The following is a 27132-nucleotide window of genomic DNA, read 5'->3' as shown; positions in this document are numbered from 1 at the left end:
AGGTAATGTTTTCTTTATATCTTGTGAGTAAGTAACGTTATTTTTTTAAATCTTATTTGTTCATAGCTTAATATTTTAACTAGTGTTATCAATATTTGTATATATATTTTTGTAAATGCAGTGAGCGCGTTATGAAAATCCCACTACCCTCGGAACCCCCACTGCTGTAATGTGCAGCCTTCCGAATTATGACGCCGTCCAATGAAAACAAAGGATAAGACATTGCGCACATTTTCAAACTCAACTTTTGAATCTAGCCAGAAAGCTAACGTTATTCATCGAGTGAAAGGGACTTATTTTTTAAATTTGTATACGATGTTAGAGGAATCTGCTGTCAAAGTCTGTGTACGGGTTCGACCTCTGATAGAAAGGTGAGGATATTTTCTGAACTTTTTAAATATAGCTAGCTGGCTTACTAGCTAACATTAGTAAAGAATAAGCTAGCAATTGTGAGTAACGTTAGGTATCGTAACATTCGCTAGCTGGTTAGCGCTGGCAAATGGCTAATTCATCTAACGTTAGCTAGTAAGCTAACAAAGCCAACGTTGGATAATGTTATGGTTTATGTCATCTACATTTTATAATAACTGATACATTTGAGAAATTAGCTTGCTAGTTAACGTTGCCTAGCTTTATTTGCGGATATCTGTCTAACGTTCGTTATATTCGTCGTAGGGAGGAAACTGCTGCAGAAAGCGCCGAGCCAGTCAAGTTGTATTGGAAAACGGATAAGAAGACAATTCATCAGGTTGACGATGGAAATCTTACCAAGAACTTCAGTTTTGGTGAGCTTTCAAAAAGGCGAGGATGAATGTTGTCTGCCATACTGTGTCTGAACGTGCAGGCAATCACTTCTGTGTCTGATTTGTTTCCCTGACAGACCGTGTATTTAGAGCTGAAGAAACAACTCTGCAGCTGTACCAGGAACTTGCAAAGCCTCTTGTTGTCTCCACTGTTGAAGGTTATAATGGTAAGGGAGGGATTGTGAACAAGTGCAATACATTATCTTCTCAGATTATAGTATTTTTGACCATAACTCTATTGTTATTTAACCAGGTAAGTTGACTGAGAACACATTCTCATTTACTGCAATGACCTGGGGGATGAATGAGCCAATTGTAAGCTGGGGGTGATTCGGTGACCGTATGAGGGACAGCTTGGAAAATTAGCCAGGACACCAGGGTTAACACCCCTACTCTTACGATAAGTGCCATGGAATCTTTAGTGACCACAGAGTCAGGACACCCGTTTAACGTTCCACCCGAAAGACGGCACCATACACAGGGCAGTGTCCCCAATCACTGCCCTGGGGCATTAGGATATATTTCTTTTGACCTGAGGAAAGAGTGCCTCCTACTGGCCCTCCAACACCACTTCCAACAGCATCTGCTCTCCCATCTAGGGACCGACCCAGCTTAGCTTCAGAAGCAAGCCAGCAGTGGGATGTAGGGTGGTATGCGGCTGGCTATATGAACACTATTTAGTAACACTATAGTTGTATTTGAAATCTCTATTGGGTTAATTTGTTTGTTGACATATATTAAGTGGCATACATTTATTTTCTCAGGAACAATATTTGCTTATGGACAAACTTCATCTGGAAAGACTTTCACTATGATGGGGAGTTCTCTTACTCCAGGAGTTATACCCCTTGCCATGGAGGATGTCTTCCACACTATAAAAACTGTGAGTAGTAGTAGTAGGTTGTTTATTTTCTATCATTTGCACATGTTTAGTGTTGTAAGTGGTTTGCTTTAATTTTTACTTTAGTGTCCAAAAAAGGAGTTCCTCCTGAGGGTGTCATACTTGGAGATCTACAATGAAACAGTGACAGATTTGCTCTGTGACAGTTGGAAAAGGAAACCTCTAGAGATCCGAGAGGGAAACAATGTAAGTTTGATGGATATATTGTAAGACAATATAACTGTTAGACGATAATAAAGATATGACTGGGGTGTATTCATTACACTGATTCTTGTGAAAAATGTTTCTCAAAGTGAACGAAACCGGGATGGACCTACATAACCCATTCATAGACGCTAACTACCTTTTAGCGCCTATTGACGACAGTATCTTCTGGCCGAGGGAGTTTTGTTAAGAGTCCCAACTCTCTTTCTGAATGTCAAAACGCATCGCTTGCGGTACAGTTTTGGGAACATATCTTTCATATCAGCAAAAAAAAGGTTAAATTACTACACACCATTTTTATGGTTAGTGTTCCCACACGGCCATATCTCCATGTTACAGCGCTTGTTTACGGAAGACTGACAGAAGGCATAGGCTCCTGTGCTAATTGGCAATCTAGCGTGCCCCGAACACGTGTGTAAGTGTAACAGAGGGGGAAGTATATTTTGTCAACTGGAGGCACACAGCATATGGATCTGTGCAAAACTGCTTCAGTAGGTGTATCTTTTTTTATTTGAAAGATTGTTTCTTGCTGATATGAAAGATAAGGGGCATATCAGCATACATTTCGAAAACCGTTTCTAGCGACGATTATTGACGTTTCCAAACATTAAAACACAGCTTCATAATTGTAGTTCATCTCCAGATAAGGTTTTTCGAGACCTAGAACCCACCTTAATTTGTCCAATAGAAACTCTTTTGTTTTAGTTGCAAAACAGAACGTTTTGCAACTTTGGACTGTTTACAACCCTGGTATTTTGAATGGTGGAATAAATGGTGAAATGCCTGTCTTTGCAGAAAAATGTCTATGTAGCTGACCTAACTGAGGAACTGGTGACATCTCCTGAGCAAGCCCTTGCGTGGATTAGAAAAGGAGAAAGTAAAATACTCTTCCTTATTTCAGCCATCATGCTAGACTAAGTATAGTCTATGTATGCTTGAATAACATACTGACACTTCTATTTGATGTTAAATGTATCCGCTAGAGAATCGCCATTATGGAAAGACAAAAATGAACCAGCGAAGCAGTCGTTCGCACACAATTTTCCGCATGGTGAGACATTTTGTTATACATCACAATAGACAATGCGTTTCTGGTATCTGTGCTGGAGATAATGCTGATGCTTTTTCTTAGATCTTGGAGAATCGTGACAGGGGTGACTCTGCATCTGGTGAAAATCCAGACAGCGCCATTATTGTGTCCCATTTGGTAAGCTGCCACAGTCAAGTGTGTTTTGTGATCTCAGATATGGGTCCTCCATTTTGTATTTTTTCTTACCAGTCTCTTCATTTTCATGTAGAATTTGGTTGACCTGGCTGGGGCTGAGAGAGCAAGTCAAACAGGTGCTGAAGGTAAGTGGTTTGATACCTGTGCTAATGTAACAGTGTGAAATATCGGAATCTGAACAACCTTCATTTGGTGGTCGATTTCAGTTGCTTGTGGTATTTTTGTGAGACTTTTGACAACTGATATTGTAGGTACACGTTTCAAAGAAGGATGTAATATAAATCGCAGCCTGTTCACCCTCGGTCAAGTGATCAAGAAACTGTCTGATGAAACCCAGAAGTACGTGTTAGTTATTTATACTTTTTTTAGTTTAACTTATGCCATGTGTTTAATGTTCACTAAAGTCATTTTATCCATACATTCAGGGGTTTCACTAACTACCGGGACAGTAAACTCACCCGCATTCTCCAAAATTCCCTGGGTGGAAATGCAAAAACTGTCATCATCTGCACCATCACCCCAGTTACTCTGGAAGAAACACTTAGCACTCTTCAAGTGGGTGACTTTTTTTTTTGTTGTTGTCAGACTTCCATCTTAAATCCTTATTTTTAAATGTTTTAATATCAGACAAATGTTACATTCTTATCTAATCAACTGCCCATCTCTACAACCTAGTTTGCTAGTGCAGCAAAGAACATGAAGAATGATCCACATGTCACAGAGGTTTCTGATGACGGAGCCCTTCTGAGAAGATACAGAAATGAAATTGTGGACCTCAAGCGCAGACTTCATGAGGCAAGTCTACCTGTACCGGCTATTGGGGTTCTTTAGAAATGTTGCCGGCTCTCCTTCAAGTATTTGTAAATTCAACTTTTTATTTTTGTACACTGCCTTAGGTCTCATCAGTCACTCAAACAACCGCGACAGAGAAGGAGACTCTGTCCCAGATTTTGCAAGAGAAGGATCAGCTCCAAAGAGAACAAGAGGACAGGATTAAGAATTTAACCAAACTTCTAGTCACTTCGTCAAACTTCGTTACCATCAAAAAGGTAGACTTTTAGTGCCCTGCAGACTAGGATCTGATGCCTTATTCCTTTATTTTAGTACTTATTTTATTTTTTATGTTTAACCATGTCTGTTTGTAAAGATGCCGAAACGTAGGGTTACGTGGGGTGGAAAACTGCCATCACCTGCCTTCCACCATGCTGGAGAATCTGACCTAAGCTTTGCTGAGCCTTTTTTCAAAAAAAGAAAGGCTGATATGTCTGTCTTGACAGAGCAGAATGAAGGTAAGTACGCATAGGAAAAATATACTTAATACCAATCTCAGTGATAGCTTTTACTCTGCTATATACGGTATGCCATATTTTGCCATACTCAGTGCTTGACTTGGGCAGGAGCTCAATGGAGCGAAGTACCGGCACCTAAAATGTTCTACTGCTTGAGCTCCTGTTCCTCTTATACAATTTTAGATTAAAAGTATTGTGAAGCAGTCCTCCCGAGTGGCACAGCCTTCTAAGGAACTGCATCGCCGTGATAGAGGCTTGCTACAGACCCGGGTTCATTCACGGGCTGTGCTACAACCAGCCATGGCTGGGAGTTCCATAGAATGGCTCACAATTGGCCCAGTGTCGTCTGGGTTAGGGGAGGGTTTTGTCGGGGATGGGCGGGTTTTTACTTGGCTCATCGCGCCCTAGTGACTCCTTGTGGCGGGCCGGGTGCCTGTAAGCTGACTCAGATCGCCAGTTGAACATTCTTTCCTCTGACCTATTGGTGCGGGTGATAAGGAGCGCGGGTGACATTTCGGAGGACGCATGACTCCACCTTTGCCTCTCCCGAGCCTGTTGGGGACTTGCAGTGCTCAGACAATATCAAAATTGGGGAGAAAGGGGAGGTAAAATACAAAAGAAATAGTATATTGTGGAGCTCTTGCACCTAAACAGTACCAGCACCCAAAAGTAGTACCGGAACCTATTTCAGTCCAAGTCAAGCACTGGCTGTACTGGTACATGAATCCTGATCAATTGCTTGTTTGTTTTTTGTTTGTGTATTCACAGATGGCGATGAGTTTGATTCTACCTTTGACATGGAGATGAACCAGAGCAATCTGACTGTGCGTGGTTTTGCAGAAAGGTGAACATGGATTATTGCCATTTTATCTTTACACATTCCTTACTGCTTGTTGTCCTTCATACTCATGTTCTTGCATTCTCTTATTTTCTAGTGAATTTTTATCTCCAAACCAACTGAACAAATTGTCTGAGAAGGTGTCCTGCCTGGAGCTCCAGCTGGAAAATGAGACTCAGCAGAAGCAGGAGGCCATGGAGGAAGTGGAGACTTTTCAGAGGAGGGTTGCAGAACTGGAGAAGCAGCTAGAAGGAAAGTCACTAATGCCTGCTGATGCACAGCTGGAAAAGGAGACTCAGCAGAACCAGGAAGACATGGAGGAAGTGGAGACTTTTGAGATGAAGGTTGCTGAACTGGAGAAGCAGTTAGAAAAGTCTCAAATGCCTGCTGATGCACAGGAGCAGGTTGGTGATCACCAATTCCTTCTCACTGTTTTATTGTGCAGAATATTGAATCCTTTAATCTAAATGCAAAAAATGTATAACTCATTTTTTTACAGATGAAAAAGGGATTTGAAGAGACCATTCAACTCTGTGAGACGTTGGTGTCTGAGAAGGTATATAGCTATTTTTATATATACTGTAATTTCTGGACTATAAGCCGCTACTTTTTCCCCATGCTTTGAACCTCGCGGCTTAAACAATGACGTGGCTAATATGTGGATTTTTCCCGCTTTCAAATTTAAAAAATAAAAAAAATAAAAACATTCTGTGATGTGCTCAGTTTTTTTGGCGGCATGAAGCTTTCATTAGACCAATGAAATTGCCGAACGGGTTCAGGTCAAACAACTTTTTTGTTTACTGTTTAGATTAAATGGAGCGCGCTGAAACTTTCCATCATTCTGATTACGGTAGTCATTTTCTCACCCTCATGGCAAAGACACGGAGAAATGCATATGATGCAGCTTTCAAGTTGAAGGCGATTGATCTGGCTGTTGGAAAAGGAAATAGAGCTGCTGCACGGGAGCTTGGTCTGGAGCAATGACTTTCTTGGTAGGCTACTGTTTACTGCTCATTTTAAATTTTTTGTTACAAGCCGTGTTTCGTTAAAGCCTATTTATTTTTGTTACAAGCCGTGTTTCGTTAAAGCCTGTGTAAATTTGTTTCAATGTACCGGTAGGCACCTGCTGCTTGTAATCATGTGCGGCTTATTTATGTTCAAAATATATTTTTTTTTTTTTAAATTCAGTGGGTGTGGCTTATATTCAGGTGCGCTCAATAGTCCGGAAATTACTATCTATCTATCTTTTACTTTTTTATTTTTTTAATTTTTTTTTATGAATACACTCACCTCACCATGCTGTCTGTTGACAGGAAATGGTTGCTACTGAGCGTGATTATCTCAAGCAGGAGCTCAACATCCTAATGGAACAGACTGAAAACTTGAAAAAAGAAAAGGCTGCACTTCTTCAGGAGATGGAGGAGAAGAAAGAGATGGATGAGTTCAATTCTTTGGAAGAGGAGAGCAAAAGAGAATATGAGGTTATAGACTGCTGCATAGATTGCCTAGAGATGTCAAAGTTTTATAACTTATTTCAATGTAGTAATTAAAATTGGAATGGGCTATGTATGGTATAAGCCAATTGCAAGCACATAAATATATCTTAGGGCCTTTTTAGAAGTCATTAAGATGACTAGCACTTCTGAAATGCTCCCTTGTTGGTTTGTAGCTTTGCACTCATTGCATTTATTAACCCTACAGAAAGAACTACTGAATGACATTTCCTCCTTAAAGAAGGCCATGGAGGTCTCGGGACGCAAATCTCAAGAGCTTGAGGTAAAACTACAAAATGTTTAGGCAGAAGCAAAAAGGTGCATCTAACAAGATGTATTGTATGTGGGTCTGTTTTGTCAATGAGTGCTGGGTCGCATGGCTGTTTGCCTGATTTGCCAAATCTGATCCATCCCTAGGCTAATCTGGTGGCAATGTCCGAGGAGCTGAAAAAGAAAGGCGACTGGGCAGAGGAACTACAAAGATCGGTACATTCATTTTTGCTAATTGATTTGTTCTGGACGTGTTCACAATGGGTGATGTTGCAGCACCACGCTGGTGTAACATAGCCATCATACTTTTCTCTTAAGAGTGACGTTGACTTGGTCCAACAAGTGAAGCAGCTGCGACGCTCTCTGGACGATGCTGAGGGGTTGAGCCGTGACACTAAGAAGGAGTGGGCCCACCTGCGCAGTGAAAATATCTCACTCAAAGAGAGGGCTGTAAGTTTCCCCTACTTCAGTGCCAATATGTCAGTTTGCAGCCTGTATTTAAATGCAAACTGCACTCCATAGATTGACCATTATCATGTTGTATTAGCCCTAACTTTATGCTCTGGCCTTGCTTTCAGGTGACACTAACTGCTGGCTATGAGAGGATGGAAGCTCAGGTGAATGGGCTTCGCCATCAGTTGGAGACAGAAAAATTGAGCTTCAAAAAGATGCAGGTTGACCTTCAGAGGGAGTTACAGGGAGCCTTTGAGGAGAACACCAAGCTTACTACTCTTCTGGATGGAAAAGTTCCCAAAAGTTTGTAGTGTTGGTTGTCTTTTGTATAGTATTTCCTCTTCTCCAGCCTTTCATTTATTTGCCATGTAGTTATTGAATGAGCTATCTAACATGGGGCGTCCTCTTTTTGCTTAGATCTCATAGACAGCATTGAACTTGAGAAAACAGTTGCTGTCCTGAAGAAAGAGCTGGACAAGTCTCATGAAGATGAGAGAACCCTACAAGCTAAGATCGAGGATTTGAGTGCACTGCAGGATCTTCCAGATAAAGTGAACAGTTTGATGAAGCAGGTAAACCTGTTTGATACGATGTAGAACAGTTCCCCAAATGTTTATAATTTGGTTGCTCAAGTATTGTAAAAAATATATATATGAATGATATATATTATTTTTTTAAATAATGTTGGACATAGAATATGGTAAAAACACCAGCAAATCATGTTCAACTGATTTTAATTTTGGGATTCTGTTCCAATGTATTCCCACACATAATAGAGAGATGTAATAAATGATTGTTCTGGGCTTCTTGCAGTCAATTTGTTGCCTACAAATTATGTTCCGGCCCCCTGACCATCCGCCCAATAAAAAAATTGGTTGATGATCCCTGACGTAGAGCAACAGAGACTTGTCTTTTTTAAGAGAAGTCTTCTCTTTTAATTAATGTCCTCTGGCTGTTCAGGTATGTGATCTCACGGAGGAGCTCTGTGCCGTCCAAAAAGAGAGAGACATGCTGGTGTCTGCTAAGGCCTGCAGTGAGGAGGAAGCTCATCAATTCAGAGAACTTGCCCAGAGCTCCCAGGAGCAGCTAGTCAAACTTCAAGATGACCTGAGCAAAGCAGAGTTGAGGGAAAACGACCTAACCCAGCAGTGCACCGACATCACTGAGCAACTGGAGACTCTCCGTAAGGACTTGGCGCGCTCCTCTGTGGAGAACAGTCAGCTTCTGACTACTGTGGAAGAGTCCAGCCTGAGAGTAAATTGGTCTTTGGTCCTTGTTAAATCACATGATCTTGAATGTGTTTGTTGAATCTTCTGCAAGGCTGTCCTCCAACAATGTATTTTTTATTTAGCTGAAGGAGAATGAACAGCATCGCGCATCAATTGAAGACCAATTGTGTGGAATGCAACAAGTCATGAAAGAGTTGGAGGAGAAGCTTGCTGAGAGTGAATCATCCAAGGAAAAATATGACAATTTATCCCAGGAACACCAAGATCAGGTGCAGTGCCTCTCAAAACAACTAATTTCAGCTGTCTCCTTACAGTAGGTATTTACAATTTATTTGGTTAATTTGTACTTCAGATAAGGCAGCTGAGTGAGGAGGTGATACAAGTCCAGGCAGAACTAAAACGGCAACAGCATCTGAACTCAGAACAGCAGTCATGTGCCCAACAAGATGATCAACATCAGCTACAAGTCAGTGTCTTTATAAGTTATGGCCAGGGATCATTTTTTAAATGGAAAATTAAAATTGTTATCTTCGTCATTTGCACAGATACAGGAACTACGAGCTGCATTGGAGGCCATGACAGAGGAAAGGAGCCAGTTGAACAGTGACTTGCAGCAAAATATGGAAATGGTGAGGCCATGTCCGTGTTTTTGTTCATCTAACCGCTGCACTTTGATGGTGTAGCTAACTGTAAACAAAAACATGAAGTGTCAGTTATATTAATGTGATATGACTCTCTCCTCTATAGGCTGCAGAGACTCAGGGACTTCTCCATTCCATCCAAGAGGAGCTCAGACAACAGAGACAAGTGAACTCTGACCTTGAGAGCCAAAGTTTACAGAAGGAGTCTCTTCTAGAACAGCAGGTTAATTTGACTGTTTCATTTTAGTAGTATGTTTCTTCAATTGTTTTGTAATAAAACAATTAGATCTTACCCTCTTTTTTTTCTCCTCAAAGATGAGGCAGCTGAGTGATGCACTTGAGTCTGGGGAAGCTGAGAGAGAACGTCTCCTGTTTGAGAAGACGGACAGCCCTCAGAATCATGCAGAGTTGGAGAAGCTGCTCTCTGCTGTGACCTCACTGACTGGAGAGAGAGACCAGCTCCAGGAGATACTGGAGGGGATCCGAGAGGAGAGGAACCAGCTCAAGAGAGACCTGGAGGACAATGTGGAGATGGTGGGTGAATGATTTAAATACACTATTTTGAAAATGCACACTAATTGCAATCGGAAGCTTTTTATATTACAAGTTTTACGTTTTATATTTTTGCAGATGATTGAAAATCAGGAGGAGCTACGGGTGGCACTTGAAAAGATACACCATCAAGAGGAAAATATGAAACCTATGGAGACTGCAAATCTAGAGGAGCTGCAAAGTCAGGTAAAATCTGCTTTTACATGCACAACAGAATTCATTGTCACATCAATTGAAGTGTAGATTCTAATATGAATGCTAACCTACTCTTCAGCTGAAGGAGGAGCTTGAGTCTGTGCGAGCTGAGCGAGAGCGTCTCCTGTCTGAGAAGACAGACAGCTCTCAGAATCATGCAGAGGAGTTGGAGAAGCTGCTTTCTACTGTGACCTCACTGACTGAAGAGCGAAACCAGCTCCAGGAGATACTGAAGGGAGTCCGAGAGGAGAGGAACCAGCTCAAGAGAAACCTGGAGGACAAAGTGGAGATGGTGAGTCGGAGTTGCTTTTATATCTATTGAAATCCATATTTTCTGCTTTATCATATTTTGCGTATCCATGTGGATTGACAGAATACATGTATTTGTTCGACAGCAACATCTGAACTCGGCACACCAGCCCCATAGAGAACATCAGGAGAGTGACCTACGTTTGCAGGTAAGTCATTGTTTATACACTGAGTGCACAAAACATTAAGAACACCTCTTCATGACATAGACTAACCAGGTGAAACCTATGATCCCTTATTGATGTCACTTGGTAAGTCCACTTCAATCTGTGTAGATGAAGGGGAGGAGACGGGTTAAAGAAAGATTTTTAAGCCTTGAGAGAAAGATTGTGTATGTGTGCCATTGAGGGTGAATGGCATGACAAAATATTTAAGAACTACACCGCTGCTGGGTTTTTCAAGCTCCACAGTTTTATGTGTGTGTCAAGAATGGTCCACCACCTAAAGGGCGTCCAGCCAACTTGACACATCTTTGGGAAGCATTGGAGTCAACATGGGCTAACATCCCTATGTAACACTTTCGATATATTGTAGAGTCCATGCCCCGACGAATTGAGGCTGTTCTGAGGGCCCAAATGGCGGTGGGTGGTGCAGCTCAATATTAGGAAGATGTTCTTAATGTTGTGTATATTCAGGTGATGCCGAACACCATGTTTCAACTGTATTTGTTTATTAATTATTGCTTTACATTGTTGCCGATAGATTCAACTAGAGGCAGTGAAGGAGTTAGAGGAGCGGCTGGAAGCTGTTAAAGAGGAGCGGAGCCAGCTGAAGACTGACCTTCAGGACAATGTAGAGATGGTGAGGAAATGTTACACACACACACTGCATTATTCATAATTGACGTGAGATTGAAATGTGCTTGTTGCACAAAGATTTGAATCAGTAATCTGCTCTTACTCTACTTTTTGAAATGTGTGCATGTTAATGCAATTCATTTTTGAACCATTGTTTTAGATGATTGAGAATCAAGAGGAACTAAGGGAGGCTCAAGAGAAGATCAAATCGCTACAGGGGAAAATCCAACAACTTCAGACTCAAAATGCAGATGTTGAGACAAGATTGAACAACATAAATGCTCCAGAGAATACATCCTGTCTAGGAGAGCTGCAAAACCAGGTGAGGTTCTTAGTCAGTTGTCGCCACGATGCACTACCTAAATGCAACCAATGTGCAGGTTGAAGATATTTTTTTATCTCCAAACCAAATCCCAAAGATAAGGCAGCTGAATGAGGAGCTGAAGTCTGTGCGAGATGAGAGAGAGCGTCTCCTGTCTGAGAAGACAGACAGCTCTCTGAATCATGCAGAGGAGTTGGAGAAGCTGCTTTCTACTGTGACCTCACTGACTGAAGAGCGAAACCAGCTCCAGGAGATACTGGAGGGAGTCCGAGAGGAGAGGAACCAGCTCAAGAGAGACCTGGAGGACAAAGTGGAGATGGTGAGTCTTAACTGTTGTACCCTTGGGAAGGCCATTTTTGGGGTGTAGATTGGCGCGTCAAGCTGTGAGGGGATGTGAAAGGAATATGCGTTCCCCCTGGATCATACAAGTACATACAGAACCTAAACATCAGCAACATCTGAACCTAGAGCGAACATCAAGAAGCTCAACTTCAGCAGCAAGTTAGTCTCTGTCTATGATTGTATATGGTGATGTTTGAATATAGTTAACACTGGATAAGTTTCATTTGTATTTAAATGTTTAACTTTTGTACAGCTACAGCAGCTAGGAGAGGAACTGGAAACCATGACACAGGAGCGGTGTCAGTTGAAGGGTGACCTGCAAGAAAATCTGGAGATGGTGAGGCCATGGCCAAATGTTTTCCAGTTAACCAGCCCTCTGACATTGAAGTGTGCTCCAAGTCTAACACGTTAGCTTTATTCCAGGCTGCAGAGACTCAGGGACTTCTCCATTCCATCCAAGAGGAGCTCAGACAACAGAGACAAGTGAACTCTGACCTTGAGAGCCAAAGTTTACAGAAGGAGTCTCTTCTAGAACAGCAGGTTAATAGCCTTTTTTTCCTTTTTGACATGTAGCCTCTTCAGATCACATGCATATTGATGAAACATTTCACCTGTTTCCCCCCCTGATAAAGGCTAAGCAGCTGAATGAGGAGCTTGAGTCTGTGCGAGAGCGTCTCCTGTCTGAGAAGACAGACAGCTCTCAGAATCATGCAGAGGAGTTGGAGAAGCTGCTTTCTACTGTGACCTCACTGACTGGAGAGAGAGACCAGCTCCAGGAGATACTGAAGGGAATCCGAGAGGAGAGGAACCAGCTCAAGAGAGACCTGGAGGACAATGTGGAGATGGTAAGTGAAAGATTACACACAATGTTTAGACAATGCTCACACTAATTGCAATCAGAAGCTTTTTATATTACAAGTTTTACATTTTATATTTTTGCAGATGATTGAAAATCAGGAGGAGCTACGGGTGGCACTTGAAAAGATACACCATCAAGAGGAAAATATGAAACCTATGGAGACTGCAAATCTAGAGGAGCTGCAAAGTCAGGTAAAATCTGCTTTTACTTGCACAACAGAATTCATTGTCACATCAGTCGAAGTGCAGATTCTAATATGAATGCTAACCTACTCTTCAGCTGAAGGAGGAGCTTGAGTCTGTGCGAGCTGAGCGAGAGCGTCTCCTGTCTGAGAAGACAGACAGCTCTCAGAATCATGCAGAGTTGGAGAAGCTGCTCTCTACTGTGACCTCACTGACTGGAGAGAGAGACCAGCTCCAGGAGATACTGGAGGGAATCCGAGAGGAGAGGAACCAGCTCAAGAGAGACCTGGAGGACAATGTGGAGATGGTGAGTCTTGACTTAAATTCTACAATCACATTGTTGATTTTTATTACTTATTTAACCCATGAATATGTGATATCTTTAAACCAGTCCATCAAAGTCCAGGAGGAGTTGAAACAGCAGCAACATCTGAACTCAGAGCAACAGACTGAGAGGGAACATCAAGAAGCTCAACTTCAGCAACAAGTTAGTCTCTGTCTGTGATTGTATATGGTGATGTTTGAATATAGTTGAAACACTGGATAAGTTTCATTTGTATTTAAATGTTTAACTTTTGTACAGCTACAGCAGCTAGGAGAGGAACTGGAAACCATGACACAGGAGCGGTGTCAGTTGAAGGGTGACCTGCAAGAAAATCTGGAGATGGTGAGGCCATGGCCAAATGTTTTCCAGTTAACCAGCCCTCTGACATTGAAGTGTGCTCCAAGTCTAACACGTTAGCTTTATTCCAGGCTGCAGAGACTCAGGGACTTCTCCATTCCATCCAAGAGGAGCTCAGACAACAGAGACAAGTGAACTCTGACCTTGAGAGCCAAAGTTTACAGAAGGAGTCTCTTCTAGAACAGCAGGTTAATAGCCTTTTTTTCCTTTTTGACATGTTGCCTCTTCAGATCACATGCATATTGATGAAACATTTCACCTGTTTCCCCCCCTGATAAAGGCTAAGCAGCTGAATGAGGAGCTTGAGTCTGTGCGAGAGCGTTTCCTGTCTGAGAAGACAGACAGCTCTCAGAATCATGCAGAGGAGTTGGAGAAGCTGCTCTCTACTGTGACCTCACTGACTGGAGAGAGAGACCAGCTCCAGGAGATACTGGAGGGAATCCGAGAGGAGAGGAACCAGCTCAAGAGAGACCTGGAGGACAAAGTGGAGATGGTGAGTTTGACTTAAATTCTCAAGAAATTAACATGATTTATTTGACCCATGAATGTGATTTCTTTGAACCAAAGTCCAGGAGGAACAACAAACAGCCCAAGTCAGTAAAAGCCTCTACTCATCCAGGTGATGGTGTCTCAGTTGCTTGTTTACTGTTTTGTTCAGATGCAGCAGCTAGAGGAAGAAGGCATACACATGAGAGATGAGAGGGCCCAGATTCAGCGAGACCTGCAGGAAAATATGGAGATGGTGAGTCAGTATTATTTATAGGCCTGTATTAGTTTTAACATTTGCATGTTTATAGATAGAATTTTAAAAGGCGTAATCTCGCCCCAGAGGACATTAGAACAGCAACACCTGAACTCACAACAGCAGGCTGAGAGCGAACAACAAGTGAGTCGTAGTTAAACTATATCAACTATAAAAGAAACAACCCTGTCTTTACAAAGATAATTTGTGAAAGATGAAAGGAGCCAGCTGAAGAACAACCTTCAGTACGGTATAGACATGCTGAGAGTCTGTATTACTGTTCTGAACTCAGAGAAGCAGATTTATAACGTGAGTGAGCCAGGAACCAAGCTTGAATGAGGTTTTGGTACATGTGGTTTTGGCTAAAATGGCTTTAAATGTTTACGTTGCGTTTCCTTCAGATGAAGCAGCTGGAGGAGGAATGTAAAGGTTTCAAAGAAGGACAGTTTCACTTCAAAGTCGAAGCAGACACCTCACACAAGGTTTTTCATTGTATTGTTTTTCATTGTATTGGGTAACAAGTAATTCCTTCTGCTGTGTCTGAAATTGCTGTGGCATTTTTCAAATGAACTTTTCCCCTCCATTCCAGATGCTTAGTGATGCGAACGCAACCATCTCCATATTGACAGAGCAGATCTATAACCTGGAGCAGAGCACCAGCTGTTGTAGCACCAGGGCAGGAGAGGGACTGCGCTCCAGACTGGAAGCTTCAATGCAGAAGCTCCAGGTGGGCTAGAACTTGATTTTATACTGAACAAAAAATGTAAACGCAGCAATTGCAGTTCATATAAGGGAATCAGTCAGTTTAAATAAATGAAGCCCTAATCTATGGATTGCTCATGACTGGGAAAACATAACTTTAAAAAAATAATAAGAATAATAAAAAAGTAGGGGCGTGGCTCAGAAAACCAGTCAGTATCTGGTGTGACCACCATGTGTCGCGCTGCATGAGGCAAATCTCCTTCGCAAAGAGTTGATAAGGCTTTTGATTGTGGCCTGTGGAATGTTGTCCCACTCCTCTTCAATGGCTGTGCGAAGTTGCTGGATATTGACTGGAACACGCTGTTGTACACTTCGATCCAGAACATCCCAAACCTGCTCAATGTGTGACATGTCTGGTGAGTATGCAGGCCATGAAAGAACTGGGACATGTTCAGCTTCCAGGAATTGTGTATGGATCCTTGTGACTGCATAATCATACTGAAACATGAGGTGATGGCGGCGGATGAACGGCACGACAATGGAACTCAGGATCTCATCACGGTATCTCTGTGCATTCAAATTGCCATCGATAAAATGCAATTGTGTTTATCTGTAGCTTATGCTTGCCCATACCATAACCCCCGCCACCATGGGGCACTCTGTTCACAACTTTGACATCAGCGAACTGCTCGCCCACACGACGCCATCCACATGGTCTGCGGTTGTGAGGCAGTTTATAGTAGAGAAATGAACATTAAATTCTCTGGCAACTGCTCTGGTGGACATTCCTGCAGTCAGTATGCCAATTGCATGCTCCCTCATCTGTGGCGTTATGTGACAAAACTGCACATTTTAGTGGCCTTTTATTGCCCCCAGCACAAGGTGCACCTGTGTATTGATCATGCTGTTTAATCCGCTTCTTGATATGCCACACCTATCAGATGGTTGGATTATCTTGGCAAAGGAGAAATGCTCATTAGCAGGGACATAAACAAATTTGTCCATGAAATAATTATTTTGTGCATCTGGAACATGGAACCAACCCTTTACATGTTGTGTTTTTATATTTTTGTTCAATGTATCTTTCAAAGTCCTTTACAAATGCTCGATTCGATGGCAGCATAATAAAAGCAATTATTCTATCCCAGGTGTCCCTCGTGAGGCTCCAGCTTGTAATCGATGGTGCTTCTAAGCCTGGACATGGGCCCCTGGTTGGTGTCACACAAGTTGAAGAAGTCATGATACAGAAACTGTTGCCCCTTCTTCCAAAGCCCACAAAAAAGATCTATAGCAATATCAATAGATCTACAGTCCAGATCACTAACGGGGTGTGGGATACAAAGGTACGAATAATCACGTTTTGTCATAGTTGCTATTTAAAGTTTAACTGCAATAGTAAACCGTTTTTGCTAAATTGAGTGAAATCATTTTAGGTGCTGCTGAAGCTGTGTGCCAAGGATTACAAAACCCATGTTGAAGCCCTGGTTCAGAATGACTTGGCTGTATTTGAGGAGAGGAGAATGCAGGACCTGCTCCTCTGTAGAGCCCAGGCACCCAGTCACTCAGTCAAGGTGGTTGAGAATGACCTCCTTGGAGTCTGGGACGAGAGACTGTCAGAGCTGTTGGACAGGAGAGAAGATTACCTCCAGGTGGGTGGGCCTCACATTACTGCATAGTTTGGTTTTGTCTGTAAAATGAAACAGAAAATATATCTTTATACTGTGAAACTAATTGTCTTGTATCATGTTCTAAGAAAATGAACAGTGTTTTGAAGAAGCTTGAGGAGAGCCTGGCCACTCACCCAGCAGCAGTGTCAGAGGAGCTGAGGGTGCGAGAGAGGAGCAACGAGGCGCTGAATGCTCTATGCATGGTCCACTCACCGGACTCAGCAGCAGTGGAGAACTTCCTGGAGCGAGAGCTGGCCCGGCGCTCTGCTTTGGCACAGGCCAACACACTGGCTCTCCAGGTAGTTAACCCCATCAATAATCTCCAGTCTTAGTTACCACATACGGAATGTCAATTGTATCGCTGAGGTTGATCATGGTTTGTCTGAATGGTTTTTCCTCTTGCCTTGCAGGGATTGCGAGATGAGCGCTGTGGTCTGCTCAAAGAGCTAGGCGTGGTTCGAGCACAGGCTGACAGTCAGCTGAAAGAAGAGAGGAGTAAGACCTCTACTCTACTGCAGATACTGGAGCGTGCCCCCGTCAAGACTGAAGCTGACCTGCTGAGGGACAACCAGCAACTTGCCCTGCAACGTCAGCAGTTGGATGGGGAAATCAAGGTACCATTTTAACCAGTTTTCAATCTCATGGATGATTTCCATTTTTCTAAGTGAACCTGTGATTAGTTTACTATAGGTATGTTTTCTGTTTGCAGGAAATGCAGATGAGAGTTGAGCAGCTGGAAGAAGACCAGATCAAAGCTGCTGATAACGTCTCAAACAACAAACAAGCCACCCAGCTACTACAAACTGAGCTTCAGGATGCTTGTGCACAAGTCAAGGACAGGGAGGGCTCCATTCAAATCCTAAAAGAGAAACTCAGAGAGACGGAAGTAAGGTTTGGCGCAAGGTGGAATTTCACCCCTGAGCTTTTATTTGTATTTTATGTTGGATGTGTTCAATACTGTATAAAGTTGTTTATTTTTGGGGTATAGGTTCTGGCTAAGAGAAGAGCATCACCTAGTGCTCTTGAGCTTGAAGAGCTGAAGGCTAAACTTTTGAAAATGGAGTTGGAGATGACTGCATCATCCTCTAAACACCAGGAAGAGTAGGGCCTAATTTCTTTAATCATGCCCTCCTATGTCATAGAAATTTGTGTTCTTTCTTTGTTTGTCTGATTTGTACCACTGCTGAATTTGAGTGTCTCTCCCGGAGTCATTGGAAAAGATGCATGTTTAGGACGTTCTGCATTTGTTCCCCTCAGGTTACTGAGGATGACGACAGTCCTGAACCACAAGGAGGACGCTCTGAGGACGCTGAAGGAGACTCTGAGAAGATCACAACAGGAGGGAGAACAGTCATGTAAAACTATTAATAGAATTTGAGATGACCCCAAAACAGCAAGTTAATATTTAGATGAGCCCTAATTTGAGATGTTTAATTCTATTGCAGTCAATGAGGGACAGGATCTGCATGCCAGACTGATAACCGCCAGAGGACGCATGGTCCAAAGCAACATTCTCCTTGAAAAGAACAAACTTGAGGAGGAACTGAAAAGGCTACAGAGCAAAATTTCTGAATTGGAGAGGTGAAGATGGATCTGTAAGATTACTGTAATGCTTTGACGTTTCTTGCGAGCTCATATCACTGACCTCTGCAGTTTGTCTCTGTTTTGACAGCCTTGTGTCCACTCAGCAAGGAGAGATCACAAAGTGGAAGGCTAGAGCAATTAAGCTGAAGGAGAATAAGAGGGACGTGGTAGACAAGCCTCTGTCTCCATGTACTCCTACAAAACACCGCCTTCCCATGAATTCTGAGCAGTTCCTCAACTCTCCCAAGAGGTTCCTCAACTCTCCCAAGAGGTTAATTGACTCTCCCAAGAAGTTCCTCGACTCTCCCAAGAGCAAGTTCTTCGATGTCCGTCCAGGCTCTGAATCCATGTCGATCAACTGTCCCAAGCAGTTTTTTGATAACTCCAACCTTGGAACCATTCAAGGTAACTACGGTCAAATTTACTTGACTTTACCTTACAATTTCAGTTTGTATCCAGTCACCCAACAGCAGTTGGCCTTAATGAAATTACATGTTTTACCAGAGGTTGCGGGTATTCCCATATCAGAAATTGAGGCTGCTGGAAGTGCAGAAGAGGGTAATTGGTGTAATCTGTGTGTTTTGGATAAAAGTGTTATTGCTAGTTGGAGCACAAACACCTCATCTGGCTGTTAATGTCACATACTGGTGTAATGGAGTAAGGTATCATAAGGGTTGGTAACAAAATTGTGATAACACTTCATCACTGTTACTAATGTTAACTCTATCTTTGGTATTATAACCTATACCAGGCTCGCTTTGGTTCTGCATTGTTTTTGATTTAGTATTGTTTTGGCTGATTTGGTCTTATCTTTTCAGATGCAAGCGCAAGTGTGGATAAGAAGGACGAATGGTGGCCTCTGTCACCAAAGCAATCTGATGTATGCAAACAACAGTAAATGTTTTACCTAATTGTACTAATCATTGTCTATTTTTCAACGTTGGAAATATTTTCAATGTTTTCAATTGTATGTCAGTCAATTTTAGCTTTGATCAATTTGATTGCATGTTTTATTGTTTAAAATAAAGAGCTGTTTCTTGAATAAGACTCAACTCAACCAGCTTTCTTTTTTGTAATATGACTTGCAATTTCAAATGTTATGACATAACAGCAGATGGCATGCTTGCACCGTTTTGTTTAAGATTTGCCATGTTTTGACAATGGAGGATTTGAAACATTCTCTATGCAAGGTGGTCTTGATGTTCAGTTTCTCCCATTTAATAATTTTCAGACTATTTTTGAACTAAAGATTGCTGTTTTTGATTGAGGAGATTGTCCATTCATGACTCATCATTGGAAGAGCTTTCTAAATCCACAGTTTAAAAATGTAACTGATATCCCTTTTGACAATTCCAGAGATGGAGGATCACTAGGGTAATTACTGGAATAGTTCAGGATTTTCCCAATTTGTTAGATGGTTCTTCACCCCGAAAGTAGTCTGGGCCAGGGGAAACTAATCCATGGTTCGGTTTTCTTTAAACAGCCACGACAACTTCTGCTGACTTTAGCCACCACAAAAGAACAATCAACGGAAGTGATCGTTTTTTAAATTTATTTACATGCACCTAAGTTACAGGTAACCAAATATTGAGTTGATTTTAGGTGATTTGCTTTGTGCCTATAGAGTCTGCACCGTGAACTTTAAAAAAAAATGTTCTGCCTTAAAATGTAATCTATAAAGGGATTAAGTTGTTTTTTCCTACAGATCTACGCAACCTACCTACATTTTCAAAGTGAAGGAAAGTTATAGAATGTTCCAAATTAACAAAATAAACACTGAAATATCATAATTAGATGAGTTTATTCTTGCTGGATGCACCTTCTGCAGCCATTTCAGCTATGAATCATTTGCATTAAGATTCTACCAACTTCTTAGGGCAACAGCCATTGTTTTTGTCAATTTCTCAGGCTCCAATATGGTTGGAGATTGTTGATGGGCAGTAATATTTAAACCTTAGCCACATTTTTGGGGGGGCCAACTTTTACTTCACTACATTCCTGAAGAAAATATGTACTTTTTACTCTCTGACAACCAGAAGTACTCGTTACATTTTGAACGCTTAGCGGGACAGGAAAATAGTCCAAATCACGCACTGATCAAGAGAACCTCCCTAATGCCTCTTATGCTTCGTTTGTAAATGTCGACGTGTGCCCCTGGCTACCCATACGTTTTAAAAACGAGAATGGTGGTGTTTGCTTATTAAATGGAATTTTAACTGACATTTTAACTTTTTTTTTTTAATTAACCTTTAACTAGGCAAGTCAATTAGGATCAAATTCTTATTTACAATGACTGCCTACCAAGAGGCACTTAAGTACTATTTAAAACCAAATGCTTTCAGACTTTAAATCAAGTAATATTTTACTTGGTGACTTTTTCTGATTTTCTATTAAGGTGTCTTTTACATTTACTGAACTATGAGAATTGGGTACTTTTCCACCACTGGTTGGTGGCACCTTAATTGAGGGGCTTGTGGTAATGGCTGGAGTAGAATGACATCAAACACATGTTTTCCATCTGTTTGATGCCATTCCATTTGCTCAATTCCAGCTGTTATTATGAGCTGTCCTCCCTTCAGCAGCCTTGTGTGCTAGGAACACTCAACACCTCTTGGAAATCCATTCTGTCTTCTGCATTTTCTTTTTTTGTAATTGTCCTGCAGAAAAATAAAACCCTATCCCAGGGTTAGGTTTTCAGAAGTTGAGCTGTTCAATTTTTTGGTATTTTCAAGTATTGTGGCCGCATCATGTTATGGGTATACTTGTCATCGGCAGGGACAGAGGTTTGTCAGGATCAAAATAAATATGAAAGGAGCAAATCTGAGAAAAAGTTAAGACCCAAGTCACTGAAAATGTGGCGTTGATCTCTAGGAAAAATCTAGATAATTCTGGATAAGAGCATCTGCTAAATGACGTTAATGTAAATGTAATCCCTTTTTAGATATTTTAAGGCAGCAAAATGTGAAAAGTTCAATGGGTGTAGATTTCTATATACATGCCCCTATCACTTCCATTGATGGTTAGTTTGTGGTTTTAAAGAAAAGTTAATCCATGGTTCAGTTATTTTGGCACATAGTCTGCTTACTTTCAGGTCAAGGAACCATCTAACAAGTACAAACATCCTGAACTACTCCTTAAGCGACATGCCAGAATGAAACTCTGAATTCGTCTAAACAACTGTTTGTGCAGGTAAACGGGAGGCCTGAATTGGTCTACTTAGACTCGGGTCTCAGTAGCTGCCCCAAGGCCACATTCTTTTGGTCACTTCCTCTGCATGGCTTCACATTTAAATGAAGAAAGGTTAACTTGGAGAGTGTTTTTCTCCAAGTACTGCACACAGTCCGTAATCACGTTCTTCCCGTTGCTCTCTCGGTTGTGAGGACAGAAGAGTAATAACTTGTAGAGAGTGCTGTAACACATCAAAGGTAATTTGATTGCAGGTTCCCAGACGGAAGGGAAGTAAAGATGCCAGATCTAGAGATACTGATATACATGGCTTAATTTGTACTCAAAGAGACAGGTTCCAGTGTCTGAGCCCTGCATACTCATCATCCAGTACAGGTCTATAACCTAATGACTGCACCAGCTAAAAGGAAATGACTGACTGGCTTTGAATGAGCCATGAGACTGCGAGCCTGTTGACATTTGAACAGAAGTGACTGTTCAAGAAACGCAGTTTGCCACTTTTCTACAGTTTGTTTCTCATATTATGCAGTACAAGAAGATGGAACACAATTAGTGAGAACAAGGACAGACCTTGGTATGAACATGGAAGAGAATAATGGAGACCTTCTTAAGGTAATTATAAGCCTGAACCAGATATTCCCTGAGCACAAGCTGTCCGAGTAGCCCTCATTGTAATTATAGTAAGCCAGAGTGTCAGTTTTATCCACTCTTCTGCAGCCCACCACTACTTTCCAATGTTTCTTTATTTTGCCTAATTGTATTCTTATATATTTACATAATGTGTTACAGTGGGATTCATCCAGGAAAGGCCTTTCCCTTGTTCAATTATTCAGGGCTCAGTCACAGACAGTCATTAAAGTTTCATGGGAGACAATTTGGAGGCAGTGCTGGTCGCAGAGTGAGGTGACCATGCATGCACGGTCGCTTTGGGAAACAAAAAAGGCCCTGTTGCCTTTAGAAATGTTTGTTGTGAACTTGTGACTGAGGAGTAAGTGACATGTGGAATAAAAGTACATTCATCATTACATTTGGGGACTATTGACCCAGAAACTAGCAGGTGGTATTTTATGTTTTATTATTTTAGGCATGTCACTTTGGGAGTTATCTTATCTCTCTTTGTTGTCCTTTTGGGTACTTCAGATTATCACAGGTGTCTGTAACTATCTTGGGCCCTCTGTGTGGCCTTATCACATTTAAAATGTATGAAATAATGAAATAAGATGATTTAAAAAAATAAAAAAAAACAGAATGGCTAAGTTGTAAAACATAAATATAAACCATCAATTTAGTGTGTACCATTGGTGTTTGTGAGGGTTTCGGCATGAAATATCCTTTAAATTATTTTTTTAGACTCTTATTTATTTAACTATGTCAATATGCATTTATTGTAAATGTTTTGGCATAAAACTGGTGGCAGTTGTGAAAAAGTAATTAGTTGCAAGAGTTGCATTGAAAATAATGCCATTGCTGATTTAGATGCATTTTTCATTAACAAGGCTATTTTCTGTTGAACCATATGGTTTATCTACTATAAACTTGTGGATAATATTGACTCAGATACATACAAAAATTATACTATATATAAATAAATGTTTTAAAAGTTATTCAGGTATAAATGACCAAAGTTACAATAGATTGCCATACATTTTCTGTAAATTACAAAAATTACTGAAGATTACCAGTAGTTTTGCAACCCTACTCTTGAGACAATATGTAATACTGATGCACACAAATAGATAACCCAAAAATGTGTCTCCTTATAATTATTGTCATATTTAGAAATGTAAATTCCCAGTGCCTAAAGAATAACACGCAACAAGTTACTCCTCCCCATACACACTTAGAAATAACACTTGTTTTGGGAAATACACAAATATAACTTTGATCATTCTGCATGCCTTGCATCCTCTTAACTGCCGAATCACATGCCCGCAGAAATAGCCTTGAGTGGAAAATGGGTCATGTAAGATTTTTTCTGCAACATAAATGGGAATGCATAGGCTACACTAGGGAGGTAATTGAAACTTTGTGTGTATTTGGCTTTACATGGGATAATAAATACACAACAGCAGCTTACTGTAATACTTTGCTGAAAAAGATTAGAGCAGAAAATATCTTAATCTCTGAAATAAGAATCCCAGTCAATTTATTTTCAGAGATGAATCTTTTTTTTACAAATGAAACCCAGTGCTCTAAATTCCTGAGTGAAATCGTTACAGGGATGGGAAAGGAAGAAAGAATGACTTGGCATTCTATCTCCTCATCACAGTGAAATGTTGTTCAGTTGAATTACAACAACAATTTTCAGACATGTCAGGGAGGCTGCATGACAGGCAGGCCAGTTATCTCTCAGATTCATTGTTAAAACATTTTGAAAATATTTTGTGGGAGGAACGTCATACTATACTGTTTCTTCTCTCTAGTCTTCTGTCTATTCTGTCTGAATACTGTTGTTCATATTCACTTACAATATGTCTTGATATTGTTCCTTTAAGGCATGTTTTCATGTCAGAGGAAAAATATTGTAAAGATTTTACATTTGCTCTATTCTTAGCACCAACTCATACACTGGTAGCATGACTAATTGCAATGTTTTAATTTCTAATTGTCCGGGTATAAATCTTCCATTTGCTCTGGGCTCCAATCCCAGAATGAGACGTGATTACATGAGCTGAATTAGACTTTTTAAAACCCTGGTTTCCAAAAGAAACAAAATGAACTAAAATGTGTTGGTTATTTGTCTCCAATATGTATATTATGTAAATAAGTATTATGATGTTCAAAATGTGGTTGAATACTACAAGTGTACTATTTGGATTTGGACATTATATTGTGATGGAACTCCATTCCTCTCCGTCCCTCCCCAATTCATGGTAATTCCTCCAATGTGTCATCTATCCTGGGTCATCAGTTCCCCTGTATATGGTTTTGATCCCCTGCTCAGACATTGCATGCATCAACCAATGATTGCGTGCCATGTCATCGACTATGCCGTCGAGCACCAGATTGCTATAACATATAATGTGGTTAGCTGATGAGTGAAATACCCATTCAGGCGTTGTAAGATCTGGAATGCGTCAGCAACGTCTGAGCAGAGGAACACAACCTATGTTTTCTGCATTCAAGTTTCAAGTTTTGGCCTCCCGTGTGGCGCAGCGGTCTAAGGCACTGCATCACAGTGCTTGAGGCGTCACTACAGACCCGGATTCGATCCCAGGCTGTGTCGCAGCCGGCCGCGACCGGGAGACCCATGAGGCTGCACACATTGCACACAGCACTGAAGCATGCACGAGAGCATCATGCCGATATGAGTAAGACCTTTAAACAGGTCAACATTCACAAGGCCTCAGGGCCAGATGGATTACCAGGACGTGTACTACGAGCATGTGTTGACCAACTGGCAAGTGTCTTCACTAACATTTTCAACCTGTCCCTGACCGAGTCTGTAATACCAACATGTTTCAAGCAGACCACAATAGTTCCTGTGCCCAAAAACACCAAGGTAACCTGCCTAAATGACTACCGACCCGTAGCACTCACGTCTGTAGCCATGAAGTGCTTTGAAAGGCTGGTCATGGCTCACGTCAACACCATTATCCCAGAAACCCCAGACCCACCCATGACTGGATGGCCAAGCACGACTCCAACACCATCATTAAGTTTGCCATTGACACAACAGTGGTAGGCCTGATCACCGACAACAATGAGACAGCCTATAGTGAGGAGGTCAGAGACCTGGCAGTGTGGTGCCAGGATAGCAACCTCTCCCTCAATGTGATCAAGACAAACTAGATGTTTGAGGACTACAGGAAAAGGAGGACCGAGCACACTGACATTCTCATTGACGGGGCTGTAGTGGAGCAGGTTGAGAGCTTCAAGTTCCTTGGTGTCCACATCACCAACAAACTATCATGGTCCAAACACACCAAGACAGTCATGAAGAGGGCACAACAATGACTATTCCCCCTCATGAGACTGAAAAGATTTGGCATGAGTCCTCAGATCGTCAAAAGAGTTCTACAGCTGCTCCATCTAGAGCATCCAGACTGGTCGCATCACTGCCTGGTACGGCAATTGCTCGGCCTCCGACCGCAAGGCACTACAAAGGATAGTGCGTATGGCACAGCACATCACTGGGGCCAAGCTTCCTGCCATCCAGGACCTCTATACCAGGTGGTGTCAGAGGAAGGCCTAAAAAATTGCCATAGACTCCAGTCACCCTAGCCATAGACTGTTCTCTCTGCTACCGCACGGCAAGCGGTAGCAGAGAGGTCCAAAAGGTCCAAAAGGCTTCTTAACAGCTTCTACCCCTAAACCATAAGACTCCTGAACAGCTGATCAAATGGCTACACTGACTATTTGCATTGTCCCCCATCCCCATTTTTACGCTGCTGCTACTCTCTGTTTATTATTTATGCATAGTCACTTTACCTCTACCTACATGTTCATACTACCTCAATTACCTCGACTAACCCCTACCCCTGCACACTGACTCTTATTTATTTTTACACTTTTTTTCTTCTTCTTAAAACTGCATTGTTGCTTAAGGGCTTGTAAGTAAGCATTTCACTGTAAGGTCTACACCTATTGTAATCGTTGATAGGATAGTCTCGAACGGCACTCACCCAGTTTATTCTCCAGTGATTGCCCGTTCCCCAGAATGGAGGGTAGAGGCTGTTTATCCACTCTCCGATGTAGTCTTGACATTTATCCCTCACGCCGGCCTCTATAGCGCCGGCCTCTATAGCGCCGGCCTCTATAGCGCCGTCTCCTCCTTCTTCGAGTGTCAGGGATTTGGGCCTGGTCCGGGATAATCAATATGTCTTTCACCTCTGACTCATTGAAGTAGAAGTCTTCCTCCAAATTGAGGTAGTTGTTCTGATGTCCAGAAGCTCTTTTCAGTTATGTACAAATAAAGTTACGATCAGTGCAAAAAAATAAAAAAAAATTGCACAACTGGTAAAATGGCAGCTTTTCCCTCCAGAGGCATTCTACTAAACTCATTTTGCCATGGGGTCGGAGAGATAAAATTGCAGTTTAATTCAATTCTAAAAATGTTGCCATTGGGTGTAGTTGAAATTATACACATTTTGCCATCATTTATGTCATGTTAAAATTATATCTGTGTGAGAGTGGCTAACAATATCAATGAGGGTCCCCTAGCGGTTGGGGCCTTGGGTTCAGATGTGTCAGTTTAGAAATAGGCCTACCTCTCATTGGTCAGTGCTCGTTGGCACTGCGCGCAGTTTGACTTGGCTACAGATATTGCCTGGGGTTGTTCGGCATACAAAATGACTTGTACATCAATGATTGTCAACATAATGACATGCTTAGTTTTACACTGAAGGGGAGGACCCAGTTGTCTCAAAAGATGAGAGGTATTTTCGGAAGGTAAAAAATAAAGTAATTTGAGCAACAAAATCAATCATGAACTGGCAATTCGTAACGTTTCAATCATTTTCTGACGATGCATGCTACATTTGGATTGGTTTGGTGTCCCCAACGCACTCTGCCGATGTTGAACATTTGAACCTGGGACGGATGCGCAAGCCTGTCGGTGAATCGTTAAGCCTACATCCCTAAAAAGTAGCGTTTAGTTAATTGTGCAAAAACATACAAAAATGTTCAATTCAGTTAGTTTGTGTATGCCTATCCATCCATTCGA

The 27132-nt window shown here is 41.6% G+C and overlaps 1 protein-coding gene across 11 annotated transcripts; it reads left to right on the top strand.

Moving 5' to 3' along the window:
• The first annotated feature begins 228 nt into the window (after nt 1-228).
• Nucleotides 229-19338, top strand: cenpe (centromere protein E). Of its 11 annotated transcripts, none has more exons than XM_029762782.1 (57): nt 230-371; nt 676-785; nt 881-970; nt 1568-1686; nt 1771-1890; nt 2704-2785; nt 2892-2959; nt 3041-3115; nt 3207-3258; nt 3385-3472; nt 3559-3688; nt 3809-3928; nt 4030-4182; nt 4281-4422; nt 5191-5266; nt 5358-5664; nt 5760-5816; nt 6574-6741; nt 6962-7036; nt 7171-7239; nt 7342-7473; nt 7602-7779; nt 7894-8048; nt 8437-8730; nt 8828-8974; nt 9058-9171; nt 9251-9334; nt 9453-9569; nt 9662-9880; nt 9977-10084; nt 10173-10385; nt 10489-10551; nt 11105-11203; nt 11360-11521; nt 11619-11840; nt 12117-12200; nt 12287-12403; nt 12496-12708; nt 12806-12913; nt 13002-13211; nt 13296-13391; nt 13488-13571; nt 13658-13774; nt 13867-14079; nt 14251-14328; nt 14730-14810; nt 14918-15055; nt 16179-16373; nt 16464-16679; nt 16784-16996; nt 17108-17311; nt 17407-17583; nt 17686-17798; nt 17955-18052; nt 18143-18278; nt 18370-18686; nt 19100-19338. In XM_029762782.1, the coding sequence occupies exons 1-57, from the start codon at nt 316-318 to the stop codon at nt 19177-19179; spliced, it is 7752 nt and encodes a 2583-aa protein (XP_029618642.1). In that variant the 5' UTR covers nt 230-315; the 3' UTR covers nt 19180-19338. The 11 variants fall into 11 exon arrangements, with proteins under 11 accessions (XP_029618651.1, XP_029618642.1, XP_029618641.1 ...); XM_029762781.1 differs by having other exon boundaries at nt 14245-14328; XM_029762785.1 differs by lacking the exon at nt 12806-12913 and having other exon boundaries at nt 12496-12510; nt 13008-13211; nt 14245-14328.
• Nucleotides 19339-27132: the final 7794 nt, after the last annotated feature.

The sequence above is a fragment of the Salmo trutta genome, chromosome 9 (assembly GCF_901001165.1).
Source record: "Salmo trutta chromosome 9, fSalTru1.1, whole genome shotgun sequence".
In the NCBI taxonomy this organism is placed as follows: Eukaryota; Metazoa; Chordata; class Actinopteri; order Salmoniformes; family Salmonidae; genus Salmo; species Salmo trutta.
Note: the sequence above shows the minus strand (reverse complement) of the source record. Positions and strands in the feature narration are given on the sequence as shown.

Coding starts and splice junctions, on each gene's coding strand:
- cenpe (XM_029762781.1), top strand. CDS start 316: ATGTTAGAGGAATCTGCTGTCAAAGTCTGTGTACGGGTTCGACCTCTG. Junction 3,473..3,558: donor CTGTCTGATGAAACCCAGAA/GTACGTGTTAGT, acceptor CCATACATTCAG/GGGTTTCACTAACTACCGGG. Junction 18,279..18,369: donor AAAATTTCTGAATTGGAGAG/GTGAAGATGGAT, acceptor CTGTTTTGACAG/CCTTGTGTCCACTCAGCAAG.